At 44.9% G+C, this 20,378-nt stretch overlaps 1 protein-coding gene across 2 annotated transcripts in view; it reads right to left on the bottom strand.

The window, feature by feature from the left end:
* The window catches only part of LOC147692364 (cytochrome P450 2G1-like), a 905,835-nt gene that overhangs the window by 510,789 nt on the left and 374,668 nt on the right, over positions 1–20,378 (bottom strand). For both annotated transcript variants that reach the window (XM_086938588.1, XM_086938587.1), the window contains one exon: positions 9,985–10,145. In XM_086938588.1, coding sequence (XP_086794714.1) covers positions 9,985–10,145 — 161 coding nt within the window. The remainder of the gene's footprint in view (positions 1–9,984; positions 10,146–20,378) is intronic.

The following is a 20,378-nucleotide window of genomic DNA, read 5'->3' as shown; positions in this document are numbered from 1 at the left end:
TGCCACCCCTGGATGGCCATCTAAATCTGACACAACTGGCTGCACGACAGCTGGGGCAACGTAGCGTACCCACTCGTTGCTTTAGATATAGTAGCCCTATATCTAACCGTACAATGGACACCCGAGTCCTATCAGTCACTCCTATGGCAGGCCTTGACAATCCTGAAGGCAGAGTGCTTGGAATCGTGTGAATTGGGTTCTGGCCCGAGCCGAGCCCGGTTGCAGCTTGCGGAACCAAGATCCAATGGCTGTTCCATGATAACGCGTACCATATTGGTAACTTCGGTATTGCGTTATCAAGACATGTCGAGTAAGGTGTCATACGAATCGGGATGCTACCCCCTCACCAATTCTGGCGACGAGGTTAGCATTCCGCCCTTCTAGAGGGACACGACATGTACGTAACTGTGAACTCCGGTTAAAGTTAACTAAAGCCTCAGCTCCACAAAATGGATGCTGCCACCACAGACACGAGTCTGACCTCCTGCTGCTGGGAGTCCTTCCAGCGAGGAGAGCTTGGACAAAGGGTTTCCTGTCAAGGGCGGTGTTCGCACCGTCCCAGACAGGGTTTGTGTATTCTGGGTAGGTAGGGCTTTGCGAGAAGGTGACTGCGGAGTGGCACCCCAGTGCTCACTACGCATCTGCCGGTCAGAACCAGTTCCAGGGGCACCAGCCCCTGACCTGGGGAAAGTCCAGCAGGGGAGAGGGGTGTAACTACCCCCCTTCCTGGTCCCACCCTTAGGGCAGGACCTAGTCATGTACCCACCCCTTTCTTTAGGATAAAGGCCGGAGCGGTGACCCTTCCAAATTAGATCATCTTTGAATCAAGAATACTTTCTACGAAAGGACATTCGAGACTCTTCTCAAGATTTCTCCCTTGTGACTAAGGAGTAGTCACCCTGCATCCGCAGGCACCATCTAAGAACTCCGCGGTTTGCTGCAAGTCCTTCCTCAGGAATCCGACGGCCCAGCTCGACGAGAACCGGCTTCCCTGGCACCTCTGACCTCTACCCACGTCATCAGCTCAGCTGTGATCTGTGGGTGCGACGAGACCTCGAGGGACCGGCCATCATCAAAACCTGCACGCTTTCTTACTCAGCATGACCATCGAAGCAATTCTCTGGTGAGTGCTCTGGGGTCCGAGAAGCCCCGACCCTGAGCAGCTCCAGCACCGAAGTGCAGTCTCCCAGCATCTCCACGATCTGCGTGGGGCCCTTCTGCTCGCTGCTCAACACGTTGTCTGGTCACTAGCCGCTGGCTTGTGACCTTCTTTGACGACATCCTACAACCAATCACCATAAGGGTCGTTTGGAACGATACATAGCGGTCGCTAGAATAGCGAACGCTGCATATCGGGCCAACTTCTCACAAGAGTCAAAAACCAAGAGTAGTTACTTCCACTCCTCCCCTCTACCTCTTGAGTAAGGAAAACAACGAACCACTTGAGGAATTGGAGATAGTGCATCCACATTTCCCGGCGTTACCCGCATCACCAACCCATCCGCAGGATTTTGAACGCAGACCCGATTCTATAGACTGTATTACTAAGATTGAAAAGTCTCACCGCCCCCAACTGAACAGTATAACACACCGGACGAAACAACAAGTGATGTAAAAAAGAGGACCCTCAGAGACTTCTTCAAGAAACAAGGAACTAAAGTCCAAGCCCCAACCAACCCCATTGATATACTGTCACAACCTATACAGTCACCTCAAACTGCCATCAATTCTGAACAGTGAGTTTACAACGGGGTATACCCTAAGAACTCCCTGACCTGGGTCAGTTAAGATAAGTATGTATGCAGTGGTCAGGGTCTATTGATTGTAACAAAGAATTCATCATAAAAACCTTTACGTTAATGAATTATTTTGAGATTCCTTATGTGTAGTACAAAAGATTTATTCAAACATTTTAAGTAATTGGTGTGCTTGGTAATATTTCAAATGAGTACCACAAGTAATACAAAATGCAAGAGACCAATTACTTCATTGGGTCAAGCAAAACCTGGAGGACGTAAGTCTCGATAGAATTGGTATAAAGACTTCCTTGTGGGTTCAATTCACATATATTATCTACATGGTAAACATTTCAACGCGCTCAAAGTGACAAGAAAAGGAGACAGTTAGGTGGGATGGGTGTGGTTGGGTAAAGGTGAGGACTGGGTAAAGGATGTTGTGACCATACTACAATCACAGTGATATTCAATGCAACCTTTACAGACTAATTTTGTTCATTAGTTCCATATAACTCTTTAGCATAGGATCTGTATGTATCCATGGGTTGCTTCCTATGTTAAGAGGGTAAGTGCAATCCAGTCTACGTTTCGACCCCTGGATTAAGGGTTGATTGAAGCCTCATGCTGGGGTCTTCTTCAGGACTTAAGGGTGCAGGAGCTCTTAATGTTAGGCCGTCCAGTGGCCTATTAAGGATGGACCATCATCGGTTCAATTGATCACGATTCCCGAGGCGAAGATGGGAAAAATAAGCAGCAATCACCACATACTCAAAGGAGAATCGTCCTATCGCAAAACATGGTCAAAGACAATTATAAGATCACCGGCGAAAACGTAGGACCTAAGCAACAATTGCCTCATACCCAAAGGAGAATGGATCCATCTCAAATCGCGGTCGAAGACAACCATAAGACCCCCTGCCAGGACCCTCCATCGAACAATTTAAAAAATAAACTGTTATTTGTCCCTGAATATTATAGCCAAGGACCACATGACATCTTGAATAGAGGGAACATCCTGAAACTTTTTAACTGCATCCCGAACTGCGTCACATTGAATCCAACAAATTAATCTCTATTGAGTTTAAACCGATGAGAAGCAATCAGTTTGCAGAACAAACGCTAATTACTTTTTCAACTGTGGCGCTCACCGGAGAAATATTATCAAGGTCAGCTCTATTCAACAAATGGGGTATTAAAGTAGTCCCCCAATCGGAACCCCGGTGCCCTTCGGTCCTCGCAAAACCCCTGGCCATAACAGACAAACAGGGCCAACGATCCTTCTCAATCTTAAGATCAGCCAAAGGCTGTTCCCCAGCAAGGGCGAGCCACCTAAAAGTCAAGGATACAAAAACCACAGTGACAGACTGGGCCTGGCTGCCAGCGGCCCTGGACGGCAGTAACCACAACTGAACTCAACCCGGTCTCTTGGTGTGTTCATGGAACATCAATGGCCTCCCATCAAAATGTCAATCCCCAGACGTGATAAACTTCTTTAAAGATCATGAGGTTATATTACTGCAGGAAACATGGACCTTGGTCAGCCTCCCACTTGAAGGATATCTGGAATATAGAACACCTGCTCAGAAAACGCATAAGTCCGGTCGACCTAGCGGTGGTCTCTCAATCTACATTTCAACCAAGTTAAACGTTAATACAACGCAATTGACATTTGAAGAAGATTGGATCTCTGGCATACTTATTAACAACCCCACACAGACTGAACAACTGATTCTGATTAATATCTACATTTTACCAAGCGCCAGGGAGAAAAAACGAAGTTTAACTATCTAATCCAGGTATTGTGTAACATACAAAGTAATTACAAAAGACCAGCCTGTATAGTGTCCGGAGATTACAACACAAATCTTTTTCAAAAAGTCCCGGAAGAGCATGACGCACCATGGCCAGACACCATGGAACAAAAAAAAAACGGCCGGCAATAAACATAGCAAACTAGCCGAATACATGGTGCTGCAACTCACTGCTTTGGGTTATACAATCTTAAATGGTCGCTTTCCTAAGGACAATCCTCCTAACTGGACGAGAACAAATGGTCAAACCCACTCATTTTTAGATTACACCATTTGTAGTAAGGAAATCCTCCCTTTTATTGAGAACTACACTATAGCACTTCGAGGGGACAGTGACCATCGCCCCCAAGTAACCACCCTGTCATTTCTCCTAACACATCACGCCACGACTAGCCAAACTACAGAAGGTAACCACACTGAAAATCTCAAAAGGTTAAAATGGACTGATTCGACCATACCAGCAATAATGAGCCAATGCAGAGCCCAGCAACATTCTATGAGTATTGATACACTTCGGCCCATTACATCATGGGAGGTCTTCTCCCGGGCACTGCTTAAGAAATTTCCACGTATCACACGAAATCAGGCAATAACAACCGGCGAAATCAGGAATTTAAAATCAGCACGTAACAGCGCCTTAAGACAGGCACGCAGGCATCCAGTGGAAGACTGTAATCAAAACAATTTTAAGCAAGCTCAAAAAGCCCTCAGAAATGCAATATTCATCGAGAAAAAGAAACGATCTGAGCAGTTCTGGTTAAAACTGATACACACAAGCAAAAATGATAATTCAAAGTCTTTTTGGGCACTTATTAACTCTAAAATTCACAAACAAGGAGGACCAAGCAGCGCTAACATCTCTGAAACCGAATGGGTATTCTACCTAACAGATCATTTTGATGAACCAGAAAATGAAACCCCATCCGTTAGACCATTAGCCATGGCTTTACAACCCAAAATATGCCAATCATCGGGCATAATGGATGTGAAGACACTGGGAATCTATACCGAATCACACACAAGGGCACCAGTGACAACTGATATGAAATCTCAGCCCACAGACACATCACAAGAAGCTCCGTTAACCCTAAAAATATCCGCAGAAAAAAATCGGCCAAACGATAACAGAGGGCCGCTCAGACTGAGCGCCAGGGCCAAACCGTTTACCCCAGTCTCTGTTCAAACAGGACATAGAATTCTGGGCAAATAAGTTGGCACCCCTTTTTTCATATTGCCGTATTACCTCGGTTTTACCGGAATCGTGGCAAGGAGCTATCAGACACCGAATCTATAAAGGCGACAAGAGATTGGACCCAAATAATTACAGGATGATCACCCTATTGGACGTGGAATCAAAATACTAAGCCAAACAGCTACTACAAGATCTGGCATCCTGGGCCGAAAAATACCATCTCATACCCTTCAATCAGACAGGATTCGTGCAACAATCAGGTACTATAACAAACCTGCTCGCAATCTCTGTTCTGTTAGATAAAGTGTCCACCTCAAGAATGCTGATGCACAGCTGTTTTGTCGATTTCAAGGCCGCCTTCGACCGCTTCCCTAGAGACAGATTATGTCTAAAATTGCAGAAATGGGGGATTCCACCAACGTTACTACAAGCCATAATCGCGCTACATTCCAACACATTCGTATAAAACTTGGGGATGGATCACATATCTCTAGGAAAATACAAACAAGTCATGGAGTAAAGCAGGGGTGTGTGCTGGTGCCCCTACTTTTCAACCTCTTCCTCTCCGATCTGTCAGAGATACTTGGCAAAGTCAACTCCCATCCTCCAAAACTGGCCGGAACAAGAGTCAGTAATCTACTGTACGTGGACGATCTGGTATTACTCAGTCACTCCAGGGTGGGCCCGCAGAGACTTCTTGATCAGCTGTCCCTATACACGATCGAAAACGATCTGGAACTGAATCTAACCAAGACAAAGGCAATTACCTATCAAGGTGGGGGATGGCAATACAATGGCAAAAAAGTTGACGAAGCTCATTCTTATAAGTACCTGGGGGTTCACCTGGACAGGAGCGGAACATTCTCTAAACATAGAGACGAGGTGGAAGCTAAAGCCCTGACAATCCAAGTGGCTTTTAAGACCCTTCTAAGACATCTGTCAGGCCCTAGTCTAACCCCACTTATAACTGTAATGAAGGCAAAAATCAGGTACTGGGCCTATCTATGTCCTCTTCCCCCGCTCAAGTACGCCTTGAATTTGGCCTTCAAGACCACCAACCAATAGGGCGTGGAGCGTACATCAGGCTGTGCAACAAGCTGTGCAAGGGTAGAGAGGGAAGCCTAGAGGCCCTTTTGTGGCAGGAGATCTCAGCCGGTCAAATCGGTGGCTCATATCAGCGTTACTTGCAGGATTCCATACAACTCCTTGACATAGAAGAAATCTGGACATCTAATCCACCACAGCAGGTACTTAAAACCCATATCAAAAGAAACGTCCGTCTCTGGTCCTTCCATTCCTACAGAGCACAACTGGTTCAACGTAAGCATGCCTGGACAGTTGTATCAGGATTCAAGCCAGGGATTATGGGCCCACACCTGTCATGTACCTACTCATTACAGTGGAAAAAAAGATTTCTGGCCCTCAGGATGGGAGGATGGCCATTTCTGTATCACCTGGCGGGACGGCGATGTGCAAACCCAAACGTAATGTGCAGAGGCTGCGGGAGCAGTACAGAAACAATCGAGCACGCCGTATGTCTTTGTGCTGCAGCTGAAGACGGTCGAAGGAAATTGTTAAAGGGCGAATGGAACAAACTAGGCATTCGTACACGCCGTCAGGCTATTCTTGCATCAATGAACCCGGATAATCCACAGCTTAACATCAGGTTCACCAAGTTTGTTACAGTAACACCAAGAAAATGTATAAACAGTGAGACTCCGCAAGCCACCAACCGTTAACCATTAAAAAACAGACGAAGCCCTGCGCCCATGTTGGACTCTCACCTGACTTCTACAATCCTTCGTAGTAGGCAAGAACATTTGATAATGGTCTCGGCACATGAACTGACCTGTCTTCCCGGCAAATCCCTCGAAATACTGTATGTAGGGGGCTCATTACACAAATGGTCTGTAACCCTAGGATTCTCACCACAAACCCAGAAATATATTACCAAAGTCATTAAATGTTGCTTCTTATGCAAATGTCTGCATTCGATCAGATTAGACGGAAAAACTAGAACGGACAACTAAGGTTTACAACTACTTTTAACAGGCTATTAGGATTTTAAATCGTTTTTCTGATGAATTGTATCTTTCATTCCCACTGTGATGGTATAAATGTAACTATTCATGATATACGTTTTATAGTGCTCACATGTTCACCATTGTAATGATTTTTATTAATCAAACAATCAAGTTACTTATACATAACTTGTGGTTTACAAATATATATTCTTTAGGTCTGCTTAACAAATGTATATATTACTAATGGTTAAAAGGTATATATATATATTATAAAATTATTTGTGCTGAGTGTGTACATAGGTCACTGCATAGTTTTTATATAAGCTATTCGATTTGATGCTTATGGGTGACTGTTTGTTTTATTTATTTATCACAATATGTAAATATGACCATAACTATTGTATCTATAAGTGCTTCACTATTGGAATGTTAAGAACATGAAAATAAATTATTTTAAAAAATATAAAAATACACAAATAGATTAGCTTTTACGAGAAGCATTACCTGCAAGTCTGAATTCCTAACTATCTATCCATACTTGTGCACATGGAACCTTATGCAATGCAATTTGATATTTCTTTATTTTTTTCCGAATACATGTAAACCCTTTCTTTGTTCTATGTATCTATATATGTATTACTTTACTCCTACTGTAGAAAGAAAGGGAAAACAACCTTCAGCTCCCTCCAATGCACACCTCTATGTCTCATTCTATACCTCTCTCGATATCGCCTCTTCCTCCACTCTCTGACTCATCCAAACCTCATTCTACTGCTATGATATGTCTCCCATTTAAGCCTTTGTACACTCTTCCCTCTTCTAGCCTTCCTTTACTTACACCAAACCTCATTTTACTGCTATGATCTCCAAAATAACACTTTCTAGGCTCTTCCCTCCTGCATCCCTCCTTTGACCCTCCCAAACCTCATTATATACCGTAATCTCTCTAATATCCCTTTGTAGACCCTTTTCTCCTCAATCCATTCTTTGACTCATCACAAACATCCTCTAACTAATATGATCACCCAAATCACACAATACATGCTTTTCCCTCCACTGTCCCTCCTTTATCCTTTTCAATCAAACAGACGCACATGTTCACCACTCAAATTAAAACCATATATTTCTCTATACAAATCCACCACTAATCCTTTGGGTTCAAAAAGCATTTCAGCGCCTCAATAGGGGTAGTAATCGCTATATAAATACAATTACAACTACAATTACACAATTTAGTGATGTTTTTAAAGAGAAGATTGGTCTGATCAAAAATTGGTTACATGAGATTAAACCGAAAGAGTACAGCGTTCCTGTTATACACAAATACACAATGTTCCGCTGAGTAGTGGGGGAACTTGGTCATAATCTCACTAAACTGCAAAAAGGTGGTTTAATTGAAGCGATAGATGCACTGTTATGGCGTTCCCCTGTTGTGACTGCCAAAAAGATGACATGACGCTTGCAGTTATGCATCAGACTTAGATCTCTTAATAATATTATCTGGGTTGATAATTTTCATCTTCCTCACACTGAGAATTTAATAGCATATGTAGGTCAATCCAAATGGTTCACTAAGCTTCACCTACATACACCTTACCATCAGGTGGAAGTGGATAAGGGTTTATGCCAACTGACTGCATTCATAAAACCTGATGGTATATTTCAGCTTGGAAGAATGTCATTTGGATTTGCCATGTGAAATTCCTACAGACAATTGGGTTCAGTTTACTTCTGCGGTCATCAAGAATTCTCATGACAAGTGTTGAGTTAACCATTCTCGTACACTATTTTGTTACCCTCAATTCAAAAGCAAAGTGGAAGATTTAACAAAGTATTAGTTGAAGGTGTTCATCGTGCTCTTGGCTCAAGAAAAAACTATTCATAAACTATAAGTGAATTATTGTGAGCTTATCGTACCATACGACTTTCCATTACTAGAGCGATACAGTGTGAAATGCTGATAGAGAGAAGAGTAGTCTCAATTCTCTCAACGTTTTGAATGGTGGATATAATGGATCATTAGGTTGATATTCAAGTTTCTAGCAGCAGTGAAAAGTGTAAAAGTGATAAGAACATTTTACATAGTATGCCCATGAGTGTGCATCAAGCCAAGAAGAAAAGCCAAGTCTGGTTTAAAGATTTGAGACAATAACAAGATGGATCACAATATGAGGCAATCTAGTGGTGGTAATACTGGATTTATGATGCAAGAAAACTTTGTGTCACAATAAAGATCTGCAGGTTCACTGGAGAGGTCGTATAAAGAAAGTCCTCGCAGACTTCTTGATTAAGCTCCAGTTTTGTCTTTTACTTGTGCTCCCATAGTAAAGTGATGTTTAGGCTGTTCATGTGATCTTAGGGATATGTATTATGAGTCACCTGGTATATTTTCCATATATTGTTGTATCTGTATATTTTGTTTTTCTTTTCATTGTGAGAGGGCAAGATGTGCGACATCTTTGCTTGGTATGTTTGTGTTGAATGTTAATGATGTAATTTGTGTTTTCATCCTTTGGCTTATGTAGTGATCTCTAATATAATTACTTTTTCAATAAATCTGTCTAAGTTAGTGAGTGGCTCCTGGACCTTCTGCAGTAGCTTACTTCTTTAGCTGAATACGTTTTCTTTTTTAAATAAATATTATTTGGAAGAACATTTTGGATCAGGATTTCATCTTTATTATTCTTTCTCTGAATATGTGTCTCTTAATGGCTGGCAGTCATGTTTTCGTTTCTATATTAGCTATTGAGGACAGTCTTACACCAATTTTAAATCTAGGATATCGATTTTATTAATGCAATACAGTATGTAACCAAATAATTGAGAACTGTGATTTTATATTGTTTTGTCTTTGCTCTGTGTAAATGGATTTATATTTTCTTTCTAAAAACCACATAAATGTAATTTTGTGTCTGACTGACATTGGTTATACATGTAATATAGTTATTGGGAAAGACCTTCAACCTACAACAAGCCACTTAATTTGTCTGTCTCTTTGTCAACTGAATGTTCACCACTGAGCCAATACTGTAGTGCTAGTAACAGATGATTATTGTGATAAAACTTACAGCAGCTCAATGTATTATTGATGTGGGGATAAAAGGCAGAGAATCAAACAAGCGCCACAAGGTTAAACATAGACACCTGAATTAGATTCACTCATCCCTTAAATCAACGCTTCAAACCAGAATCCTTTTTCACATTAATAAAGGGTCACTTACCTGTACTGACACAGTACTAAGGAGGTCGAAGATCTCATTCATTAAGTGGAGCAAATGGAGAAACTCCTCATCGTCATAATTAAATCGGCTATGGAAGACTATGGAGCAGATGACGTTTGAGACAGCCAGGTGCAAAATTAGCTTTGGGTCAAAAGATGACTCTAGATAAAGACAAATGCAATATTTCTTATTTATTTAAACACTATCTGCCATATAGCCCTTTCAGGCCAAAAAACAAAACATGTAATACAAATAACTGAGAGAACTATATAATTCCGAAAGATAGTAAAACCAGAGAACAACAAAATCTAACTGAATTAAAATGTAGAACTTCCTTTCTTGGGAGTGAGACAGAGGATTTCGAAATAGCGGAGAGGTATGAGTTATAATTAGATACAACTGAGACTACTTCAAAAGATCAGGAAACTGATAAGATAGCATACTTATTTAATGGTAGCTTCCTTTGTAAGATTGTTTGTTATTTCATTATTTTATGCATTGTGTTTTTAACGTATGCATTTGTCAATGAATTATCAAATTAGAACTGACAATATTGATTAGGTGATACAACATTAGGATACAATATTAGGACACTATGCTAACGCAAAATGTGCACTGGTTTAAACTGAAAATCTGAATTTTAGTATTGTGATACAAAAATCTTCATCAGCATCATGGAATACGTAATTTTTGATCACAAAGATCTTATAAAGTGCGAAGTGCAATATGAAAATAGGACAAGTAATACAATCAATAGACAAAATACAATGTACAGCAATAGTTAAGAGCAGTACAATGTTGAAAGACAATAATAAAACCCGGACCCGTTTTAACATACAATAAATTTAGGAAGCAACGTCATACATTTAGTGCGTTTGATCCATAGTGCATGCAAAATCTCGCCAAACCAAATACCACCGCCCTGCATGTATCAGTAGTTAAAATTCTCATGGCCTCCACGTAGTGCCCAGGTCCAATCAGTTTACATAATGGCACATTCTAAATCGCCGACATTGCCAAGAGTCACCTTCTTACCTGATTCCACCTGATTCCACGTCGAGGCACCGTTGGTGCAGGAGCCGCCACCGTTGAGAGTCACTGGGGACATTTTCTTCTGGAAGGACGCCGGAGGGGAGGGAGACTACACCTCCCAGTGTCCCCTGCGGCGCGCACGCCAGCAGACAGTGCCAGGAGGCGCCTAAAAGGACACTCTGGCTCAGGCGGCGCAAGAGCTCATTCTAAATCGCCGACGTTGCCAAGAGTCACCTTCTTACCTGATTCCACCTGATTCCACGTCAAGGCACGACTGGTGCAGGAGCCGCCACTGCCGAGAGTCAATGGGGGCATTTTCTTCTGGACGGACGCCGGAGGGGAGGTAGACTACACCGCCCCGCCGGAGGGGAGGCAGACTACACCTCCCAGCGTCCCCTGCGGCGCGCACGCCCGCAGACAACGCCAGCAGGCGCCTAAAAGGACGCTCGGGCTCCCGTGGCGCGGGAGCTCATTCTAAATCACCGACATTGCCAAGAGTCACCTTCTTACCTGATTCAAACCTGATTCCACGTCGAGGCACGGCTGGTGTAGGAGCCGCCACCGCTGAGAGTCACTGGGGGCATTTTCTTCTGGACGGACGCTGGAGGGGAGGGAGACTTCACCTCCCAGCGTCCCCTGCGGTGCGCATGCCAGCAGACAGCGCAAGGAGGTGCCTAAAAGGACGCTCGGGCTCCCGCAGCACGGGAGCTCATTCAAAATTGCCGACATTGCCAAGAGTCACCTTCTTACCTGATTCCACTTGATTCCACGTGGAGGCACCGCTGGTACAGGAGCCGCCTCCGCTGAGAGTCACTGGGGGCATTTTCTTCTGGACGGACACCGGAGGGGAGGGAGACTACACCTCCCAGCGTCCCCTGTGGCACGCACGCCAGCAGACAGCGCCAGGAGGCGCCTATAAGAACACTCGGGCTCCCCCGGGGCGGGACGCGCGCGGGCAAAACCCGGGCCAACGGCGGGCCCGTTTGAGCCCGTTCGAGAATGGAAAATGTCAGGCCGGGCCCCCCTATAACCTTCCACATCTGAAAAGGTCAGTTTTTGCTTTTTGCCCTAGCTCACTCAAGGTATCAGCCCAGCGCTTGTCTTTAAAAATCCTCCTGACATATCACCGCGGCAGTGAAGCTCTAAAGAAGGCTCATAGCGGTCGAAAGGGGAAGAACCCGTCAATGAGTAGTTTTGTCGCCGGCACCCTGGACCAGTTTATAATAAGGGCAACCTCTGTACTGGCTCATGAAATTGCAATGACTGAGAGAAGACTTTCTTTGGAGACAGTACAATCCAAACGTTCGTCTCAGGGAGGGTTGATGCATGTAAGGTCACCGGGGAGACTCGCGCATGGGTCTACTGAAATTTCAGCGCAGGGTATAGCCACTGACCAGTCCCCGCATGTTACAACAATTATACCCGGGACTACCCCCACTCATTAACCCCCAGCCAATTCTAAACCTGTGACCCCAGGACAAATAGTTTCCATCTCATGTCAACGAGTATCGACAAGATCGTTATGTAGTGCTAAATCCCAATCCACGGCCCGTGTGTCTGAACTTGCAGCAAAGAGAAAACGGGGTGGAGGTCCACAGAGGAAGAAAAATGCGAAAACCCATAAACCAAATCCGACTGGTGCTTCCCAGAACCCTACCTTGCCGGCCTCTCCTGAGAGGAGGTCCCTTCACACATCCTTAGGCTCACCACCAATTGACTTAGTTGGGGCTCCACCACCCCAATTTGACGAGGCCTTTTGGGACAAATTGGGCGTGTTACTTACTTCCTCATTGACTCCTAATATTGAGAGACTTTGCTTATTGAAGATAAATTGTCACACCTTGACTTACTTTCTTTACCAAAGCATTGTAGTAGGGACAAACTTATGGGTTTCCAACGGGCCACTCACATTTAACTAAGAGTCCCCCTTGTAACCCCCGAAGCACTATTCAGCAGCCAACCGTGCATTCGAGCTTGCCTTTTATCTCTGTTACCGGGTCTGCTGTGGGTGATACTATTATGAATACTAACAATACACAAAATGGGAGAGCTCCACTGAATATGCCTTTGTGTCCAGGGCCTCGACCTCCAGGGGGAGATAGTGCACCTAATCCCTCGGATAATGTCAAAGGTTTTCATGATTGTTCGTCCCACCCTACTCCCTGTGCAGGGACCCCTCCTCTACCATGTATTGATTTACCCCCTGCCTCGACCCCACTTGTGGTTGTTTTGGTAAAAGTACCAGTTTTGGAACAGGGTGTCGTGGATACATATATCGAGCTAAAAAATAAATGTACTCTCTGGTTAATGACGAACAAACCATTACCACCACAGGTGTACAGTGAAATACTATTTGCTTGAAGAGTTAGCTGGGTGGGTCAAAGCAGGAAATGCTTTGAGGGCGATTGCATTGTGATCAATTTCAGGGACAGGAGGGTGGTTGATCATATATGTAACTGGCATATGAGGAGGGGGGCTACCGGAATTCAGTCATTTCCCCTAACCTTCTTCTATCCCCACCAACTAACTCATCCTCAACCAGAGAGAGGATCCAGATCATGGGAAAGATCAACCACCCCATCCCAGAAGGCTACTGTAAATTCTGGGTTCCACACCTTTAACAGCTTACTACCAGTTCCTCTCCCTGTTAGCAATAGGTTTAGTGTTTTGGATCAGTTGGATTGACTGACCCCGGATATAACCCAGACTACAGGACCCGTCTACTAGGACTTTGGATCGGCCATGAGGTTTCCCAACCCTGTGGTGGCATAGTGGATTTCCATAAAGAGGCGGGGTGTGGGGAACCCCCTAGGGTGACTGTCGGGGATGTACTTGATGTTAGCTCTCTCATGTTAGGTTGGGAGGGGGTTAGAACCTTGACTCCCACTCAGGGTTCTATTGTTAGCTCTCGACAGGTTAACGAGTCGCAGAGCCTACAGGGCGGTTAAGTTTGTGATCAGCAATCGATGATGTGTGTTGCCCCCCAAGATATAGTAATCGTTGTAGGGAATGCAGTATGCAATACCATTGATATTGAAGAAGCTATTGGTATGGGAGAAGCAGCAATTCCATCTGAGGACATCTACTTGGGCACCCCTAGTATAGCTACCCAGAGTCATAAGGTAGCAGTGCACCAGGGCCTAAAAATGTTGTCCTGGAATGTAGCTGGTTTAAGTGCTAAGATGGCCCAACCGGATTGGGGTGAATTCATCGAGACCCAGGAGATTTGTCTATTCCAGGAGACGTGGTCCCTGAACCCCACATATAGAGAACGGTTTACAACGTTTTGTACACCAGCCACACAGGGGCCCAGGGGAAGACCCTCGGGTGGCCTGTGTACATGGGTTGCCTCACATCTTGAATATGAAGTAAAATCGATAGAAACCGACTCCCTTGATATTTTATGTATTATGGTCTCCCCTAATAATAATTCTCCAAAGTTTATCATCATTAATGTGCACTACTGCCCAGTTAGGCATGGACAGACTTCACAGACCCTAGATTGTTTGGCAGCCTTGCTCACAACGCTACCAGAGCAAGCTTTTCTTATTATTGGGGGGGGTTTTAATTTGCATTTTGAACCCCTTATTGGTCATTTGTAATCATTACCCAATTAAGGCTTGGACTCCCCTAGTCCTGCAGATGGCTACTCTCACTCTTAACCATTCATTAAGGGCTTATTATGGTCGCTTATCTAGCGACAATCCTGGTAAGTCTACGTTTGAGAGGATGGGTCAGAAATCAACCATAGATTATGCCCTGGTAAATGTGGATTTTTGGCATAGAGTCTTAGACTTTCAGGTGCACTCTCGTATAGAAAGTGACCATAACCCTTTGGTTTTAACCCTGGACTGGCCTAAACAGGAATCAGTTCACACCGACAATGGCCCACCTCCCTTGGATTTGATGTTAACAGACGGGGTAGAAGGATACGTTGGGCATCCTTCACACAAACCCCGGAGGATATGGCATCATTGTATGAATCTATTATCCCCTTCCTTGGTGATTATCTTGAGGAGTTGGGGAATAATCATCTGGATTTGATAGGCAATTTGGGAGGGTTCTTTTTTAATGAGGCAACCCCTAAATGGAAAATGGCTAGATCCAACAACCCCTGGTATAATAGGGCTTGTAAAGAGGCAAAAAGCTCCCTATTGGCAACCCTCCGCAGGGGGTGCAACATGAGCATCAAGGGAACATTTTAAAAATACTATTTTAGCTGCAAAGCGTGATTGGGAAATTGATAGGTGGCAGGCAATAAAGACTGCCCTAATTGACAAATTGACAAGGATTCAAGAGGGTTCTGGATCCTGGTGAAAACAGGTGTATCAGAGTGTAGGTCTGCCACTGAACCGAACCTCCGGGAAGGTCTGGCGTTCCCATTTTAAACTTTTATATTCAAAGAATCGATCGGGAAATTCAGAGACGGGCTCCACAATTATAGACCCAATGGAGTACATCCCTGGTGATACACAACTTTGTACGCTGGCGGAGGTATCTGCTGCTCTGGCCAAAGTCCTTCCGAACAAGGCTCCAGGTCTGGACCGGGTCCTAGGAGACCTGTTTAGATCTAAACTGACCATCTGGACCCTGTATCTGCAGTCCCTTTTTGATGCTGTCCTGCGTGGTATGAATCATCCACCAACCTGGGCGGGGGCAGAGATCATCCCCATCTTTAAAAAGGGATCCCGACTGGAACCGGGTAATTATAAGCCTATTAGTTTAATAGATGTAACCCAAAAGATCTTTGCCCGTGTTCTACTGGGAAGACTGCAGATTTGGATGGATGACCACAATATTTTAACTCCGTTACAGGCAGGTTTCAGGTCAAAAATCTCAAAAATTGATCAGCTGTTTAGACTCCAGCTGATCTACTGGAAAACCATAACATTGGAAGGTGGTTCCCTGTACCTTACGTTCGTGGATCTCAAATCTGCGTTCGATATCGTAGATCGTGCTCAGTTATGGACCCTATTGTCTGAGATGGGAGTACCATTTTATCTTTGCCATCAGCTCAAACTACTCCATGATGGCACCTTTGCCAGGGTAAGATATGGGAAAGGCGGTAAACTCACAGCGCCCTTCCCGGATGAGAAGGAGATGAGACAAGGTTGCGTACTCGCACATACACTTTTCTCCTCCTTTCTCAATGGTCTAATTGAGGACCTGCTAGCGGCAAAGGACATAGACTCCCCAAAACTTGCCAACCGCAAAATCCCCGCATTGATGTTTGCAGATGACACGCTGCTCCTCTCTAAAACACCTATGGGGATGCAGCGTGCCTTAACAGCTTTTAGCTTGTTTTGCAAGAAAAGAAACTTGGAGGTTAATATGAACAAAACAAAATACATGGTCTTCCACGCTGACTCCACTCATTGCCACCACCCTAACCTGGATTCTAAGCCCTTAGAGAGGGTCCCAGTATTTGACTACTCGGGGCTCACTATAAATGGCAAAATGGAATGGGGGGCGCAGACCACTAAGGTAAACCTAAAACTAATCCAAGCTAGTGGGGGTATTATAAAAGTCCATAGAAGTTGCGCGGTAAAAGTTATTGGCCCTCCGGTAGAAATTTATAAGGTCCAAGCAAGGGGGGCCACAGTGTATGGAGCAGAACTCTGGGGTCATTGTTCTAGTAGATCTTTGACAGTGACAGAAAACAACTTCCTAAGGCAACTGTTGGGTCTCCCCCAAAGCACCCCATTGATCCCATTAAGGCTCGACTTGGGAGTAGTCCCAATAGCTGATTTGATTGCTCTTCGCCCACTCCAGTACTGGCGACGGCTCTGGAGTACGCCAGAGCTGGAAAATTTCAAAGAAGAGCTGAAATCAGTTATGTCAATTAGGGGGGCGGGGAAGATCCCCTGGCTGATCTTCATCCGGGACTCACTCCGCAACATTGGGAGAAATGATGTATGGTTGAAACCCGAACAGGCTTGCCTAGCAAATTCCAAACAATTCCTTGCTTTGGCCTGGACTGGATATAGAATGGAGCAGCTAATCCAGTCTATGGATTCCTCCTGTCTAACCTCTAGCTTCCTGGATGCTAAGCAGTGCTATAGCCTGGAACCTGGTCTTGACTTTATTCAGCCTTTAGCAGCCAAGAAATTGTTTCTTCAATTTAGGCACGGGATGCTCCCGCTCTATGAGTTTGCGAATAGGTGTGCGGAGGAAAAAAAGTTATGTCCCGGTTCTGAGAAGTTGGCCTGATATATGATGTTCACTAGTTCTAGTGACCACCTTGTATCAGTCCAAACAACCCTTATGATGATTGGTTGTAAGTCAACCTTATAGACCAGCTATCCTAGGGGTAGTATGGACAAAGCAGTCTTAGGCTAAACTCTGTAAAGGCATGTGAAGCAAGCTGTTTACCATATACACTCTCCTTGAATACCAAATGAAAGGACACCACACAGATATATATTGAAAATATATATATATTTATTTACTACAAGTATCCCATATACTCTTTATGAGCACAGAAGCAAATGCGTTAAAACAAAACAGTGTTTAAATATACAAAAGTTGCACAATATGGATAAGCCCTGGTGGCCACTCAAACCATATACTAAAATAGTGGTATAAGAACCACATATCTGAAAGGAAGAAGGCCTATGGCCTTGAGAATCGCTGGGACTGCAAGGAGCTAGCAAAAGTTAGTGACCAGGAGGCCCACGGAATGCGTGTGCAGTGCTGAAAGTTACACGTGGGCGCCTATTGATTTCAATGGGTGCGTAAAAGTCACAAAGGTAAAGAAAAGGGAACCTTTCGGATGACCTAGAACCTAGCAACTTGGAACTTAGACACAAGAGGTGTATTTCTACACAGGAGCACCGGAGTGCCAGAGTTACCTCACCCACAGGAAGCGGGTGCATATGTCTCAAAGTGTGTCGGGTTTCGTCGTACCGTTCTATGGGGCCTGGAGATGAAGATGCTGCAGGCGGGTCGTCGAGGAGAGTTCCGGTGGATCCAAGGGTGGATCTGTAGAAGTGAAGACCTGAAAGCAGAGAGGACCATGTTCAAAGTCACTAGCCAGTGACCGGCAAGGAACCAGGAAGGAACCAGGCGTTGTCGGGTGCAAACAGGTGAATAAGTGTAGCTTGTCTCTGCAGCCACGTGGACACAAAGAGGTCGAGGACGTCCAAGAGTCGATCACGAGCTGTCCCACGCAGGTTCTAGCTGATGGCGGTGTCGGCGACTTGATTGAAGCAAACAGGCCTTGGCTAATGCAAGACACGCAGGATTTGAAGAAAGCTTGTTACTCGGACCAGCATGGTCAGAGGGGATGCTCCTTTTTACAGGAGCGAGGGCCAGTCTGGAGCAACCAGACCAGTGGTGTTGATGGTAGATTTCGTCACCAAGACGGCCACTAGCCAACGGACCAGTGACCAGGATGATGCGTGGAGTGGCAAAATGCAAAAGGGCCCCACGCAGATCGTGGAGATGTTGGAGGGCTGCCTTTCAGTGCAGATGCTGCTTGGTGGTGGGGCTTCTAAAACCCCAAAGCACAGCATTGAGGATGCCTCGGGTGCTGCAAAGTCAGCTTCTCGTTGATCTTCCAAGATGGCCAGTCCCACATCTCTCGGTGCCTCCACGGGTCTCTTCTTTTCAGGGAGTGTGGATCGAGCTCTGAGATGTCTGGGAATCCTGATCTTGTTGAGCTCTGGGCTCGGGCTCTGGCAGGAGGCGGCGGCACAGCAGACGTTGAGTTGCTGGATGGTGCCAGGGTGGTCACTCCTTGGCCACAAGGGAGATGCTCTTCAGTCTTCTGTGCAGCAGAACGTCGAAGTCCAGTATTCTTCTTATTTTCAAGTCGAGTTCAGGATGATCTGAAGTCTTAGGACACAGCTCCTACTCTTAAACCAAATCTAGGGGCTGGATCACCTGCTAGGTCCCTCCTCTGGGTGGGACCAGGAAGGAGGGTGGTTACACCCCCTTTCCTTTGTCCAGTTTTGCACCAGGACTGGGGCTGGAAAGCCCCAGCTCCGGTTTGAACTGGCATATGCACAGGGACACCTTGTGTGCCCCAGGCATGTCTCATTCTATTCAGCCCTCCCTAACCCACTACACAAAATCCTGTCTGGGGTGGTGCAAGCACCTCCCCTGACAGGAAACCTTTGTCCAGGCCTCCCAAGCTGGAAGGACTCCCAGCAGCAGGAGGTCAGACTTGTGTCTGTGGTGGCAGCATCCATTTTGTGATGCTGAGGCTCATGTTTAACTTTACCCGGGTTTCAGGTTAGGTACATGTCGTCTCCCTCTAGAAGGGTGGAATGCTACCCCCGTTGCCAGAATTGGTGAGGGGGTAGTCTTCCAAGTCGTATGACACCTTACTCGACATATTTTGATAAAGCTAAACTAAAGATAGCATTTAACCGCGAGGTTCATAATGCACTTAAGAGTATATGGTATGGCAATATCATGAAACAGCTAAAGGACGTTGTTCCGAAAGCTGCAGACAGGCTCAGCTCATGCCAGAGCACCATCTCACATATTTCCAAGCACTCTGCCTCCAAGATTGATGAGGCCTACCATAGGAGTGACTTATATGAACCTATGTGTCCATTTTAAGTTAGATATAGGTATACTATATCTAAGTAAGAGGTGATTACACCAACTTACCCCAGCTGAGTGATCAGCCAGTTGTGTCAAATATGGAGGCCAGGCCAGGAGTGGCATAATACATGCTGCAGCCCCTGGTAGGCCTTGGATACAACTATGCCCTGGGTACCTAGGGTACACTGTTACAGGGGCCTATAAGGTGGTCCAGTTTCCAATTGTGTATGTACCTAAGGTACATGGAGTCCATTTTAAGGAGAGAGCCATTAGTCTGGGGCCCTGAATAGCAGGATCCCAGGCCAACTAAGTCAAAAACCAGCTAAACACTAGGCAAAAAGTTTGGGGGTAACCATAGTCAGATATCCACCTTCCTACACAGGTTGCAAAACTATTGAAGAAACTGAGATCCACGCGATCTTTTTCTGCCTGCATTTAGGATGGCCAGGGCCAAGTGGATCCTGCAACTTTGTCGAAATCTGGGCTTAAGAAGCCATATTGTGGCCTTTAGGATACTTAAATATAATACCGGCCAAGTTTTCGTTGTCACAATCGCCATGTTTTTATTTGCAATGTCATGTAAACGTAGGCAGTATGTGTTAGGTCACTTGGAGAACTCTGACGCACTTTACCTTTGTTAAGCTCATTCACTCAGATTTATAAAGTCCTCTGTGCCTTTTGATTCTTTCCAGGTTTCTTACTGTAATTTATATATTTATCTTGTTAACATAGGCTATTTTAAATGAAATTGTTGATTAAAATGTTGATGATGATGCCCGAAAGTCCAATGTCAATGTTTGTTTAAATGC

The sequence above is a fragment of the Lissotriton vulgaris genome, chromosome 9 (assembly GCF_964263255.1).
Source record: "Lissotriton vulgaris chromosome 9, aLisVul1.2, whole genome shotgun sequence".
In the NCBI taxonomy this organism is placed as follows: Eukaryota; Metazoa; Chordata; class Amphibia; order Caudata; family Salamandridae; genus Lissotriton; species Lissotriton vulgaris.
This window is presented reverse-complemented; position numbering and strand designations above follow the sequence as displayed.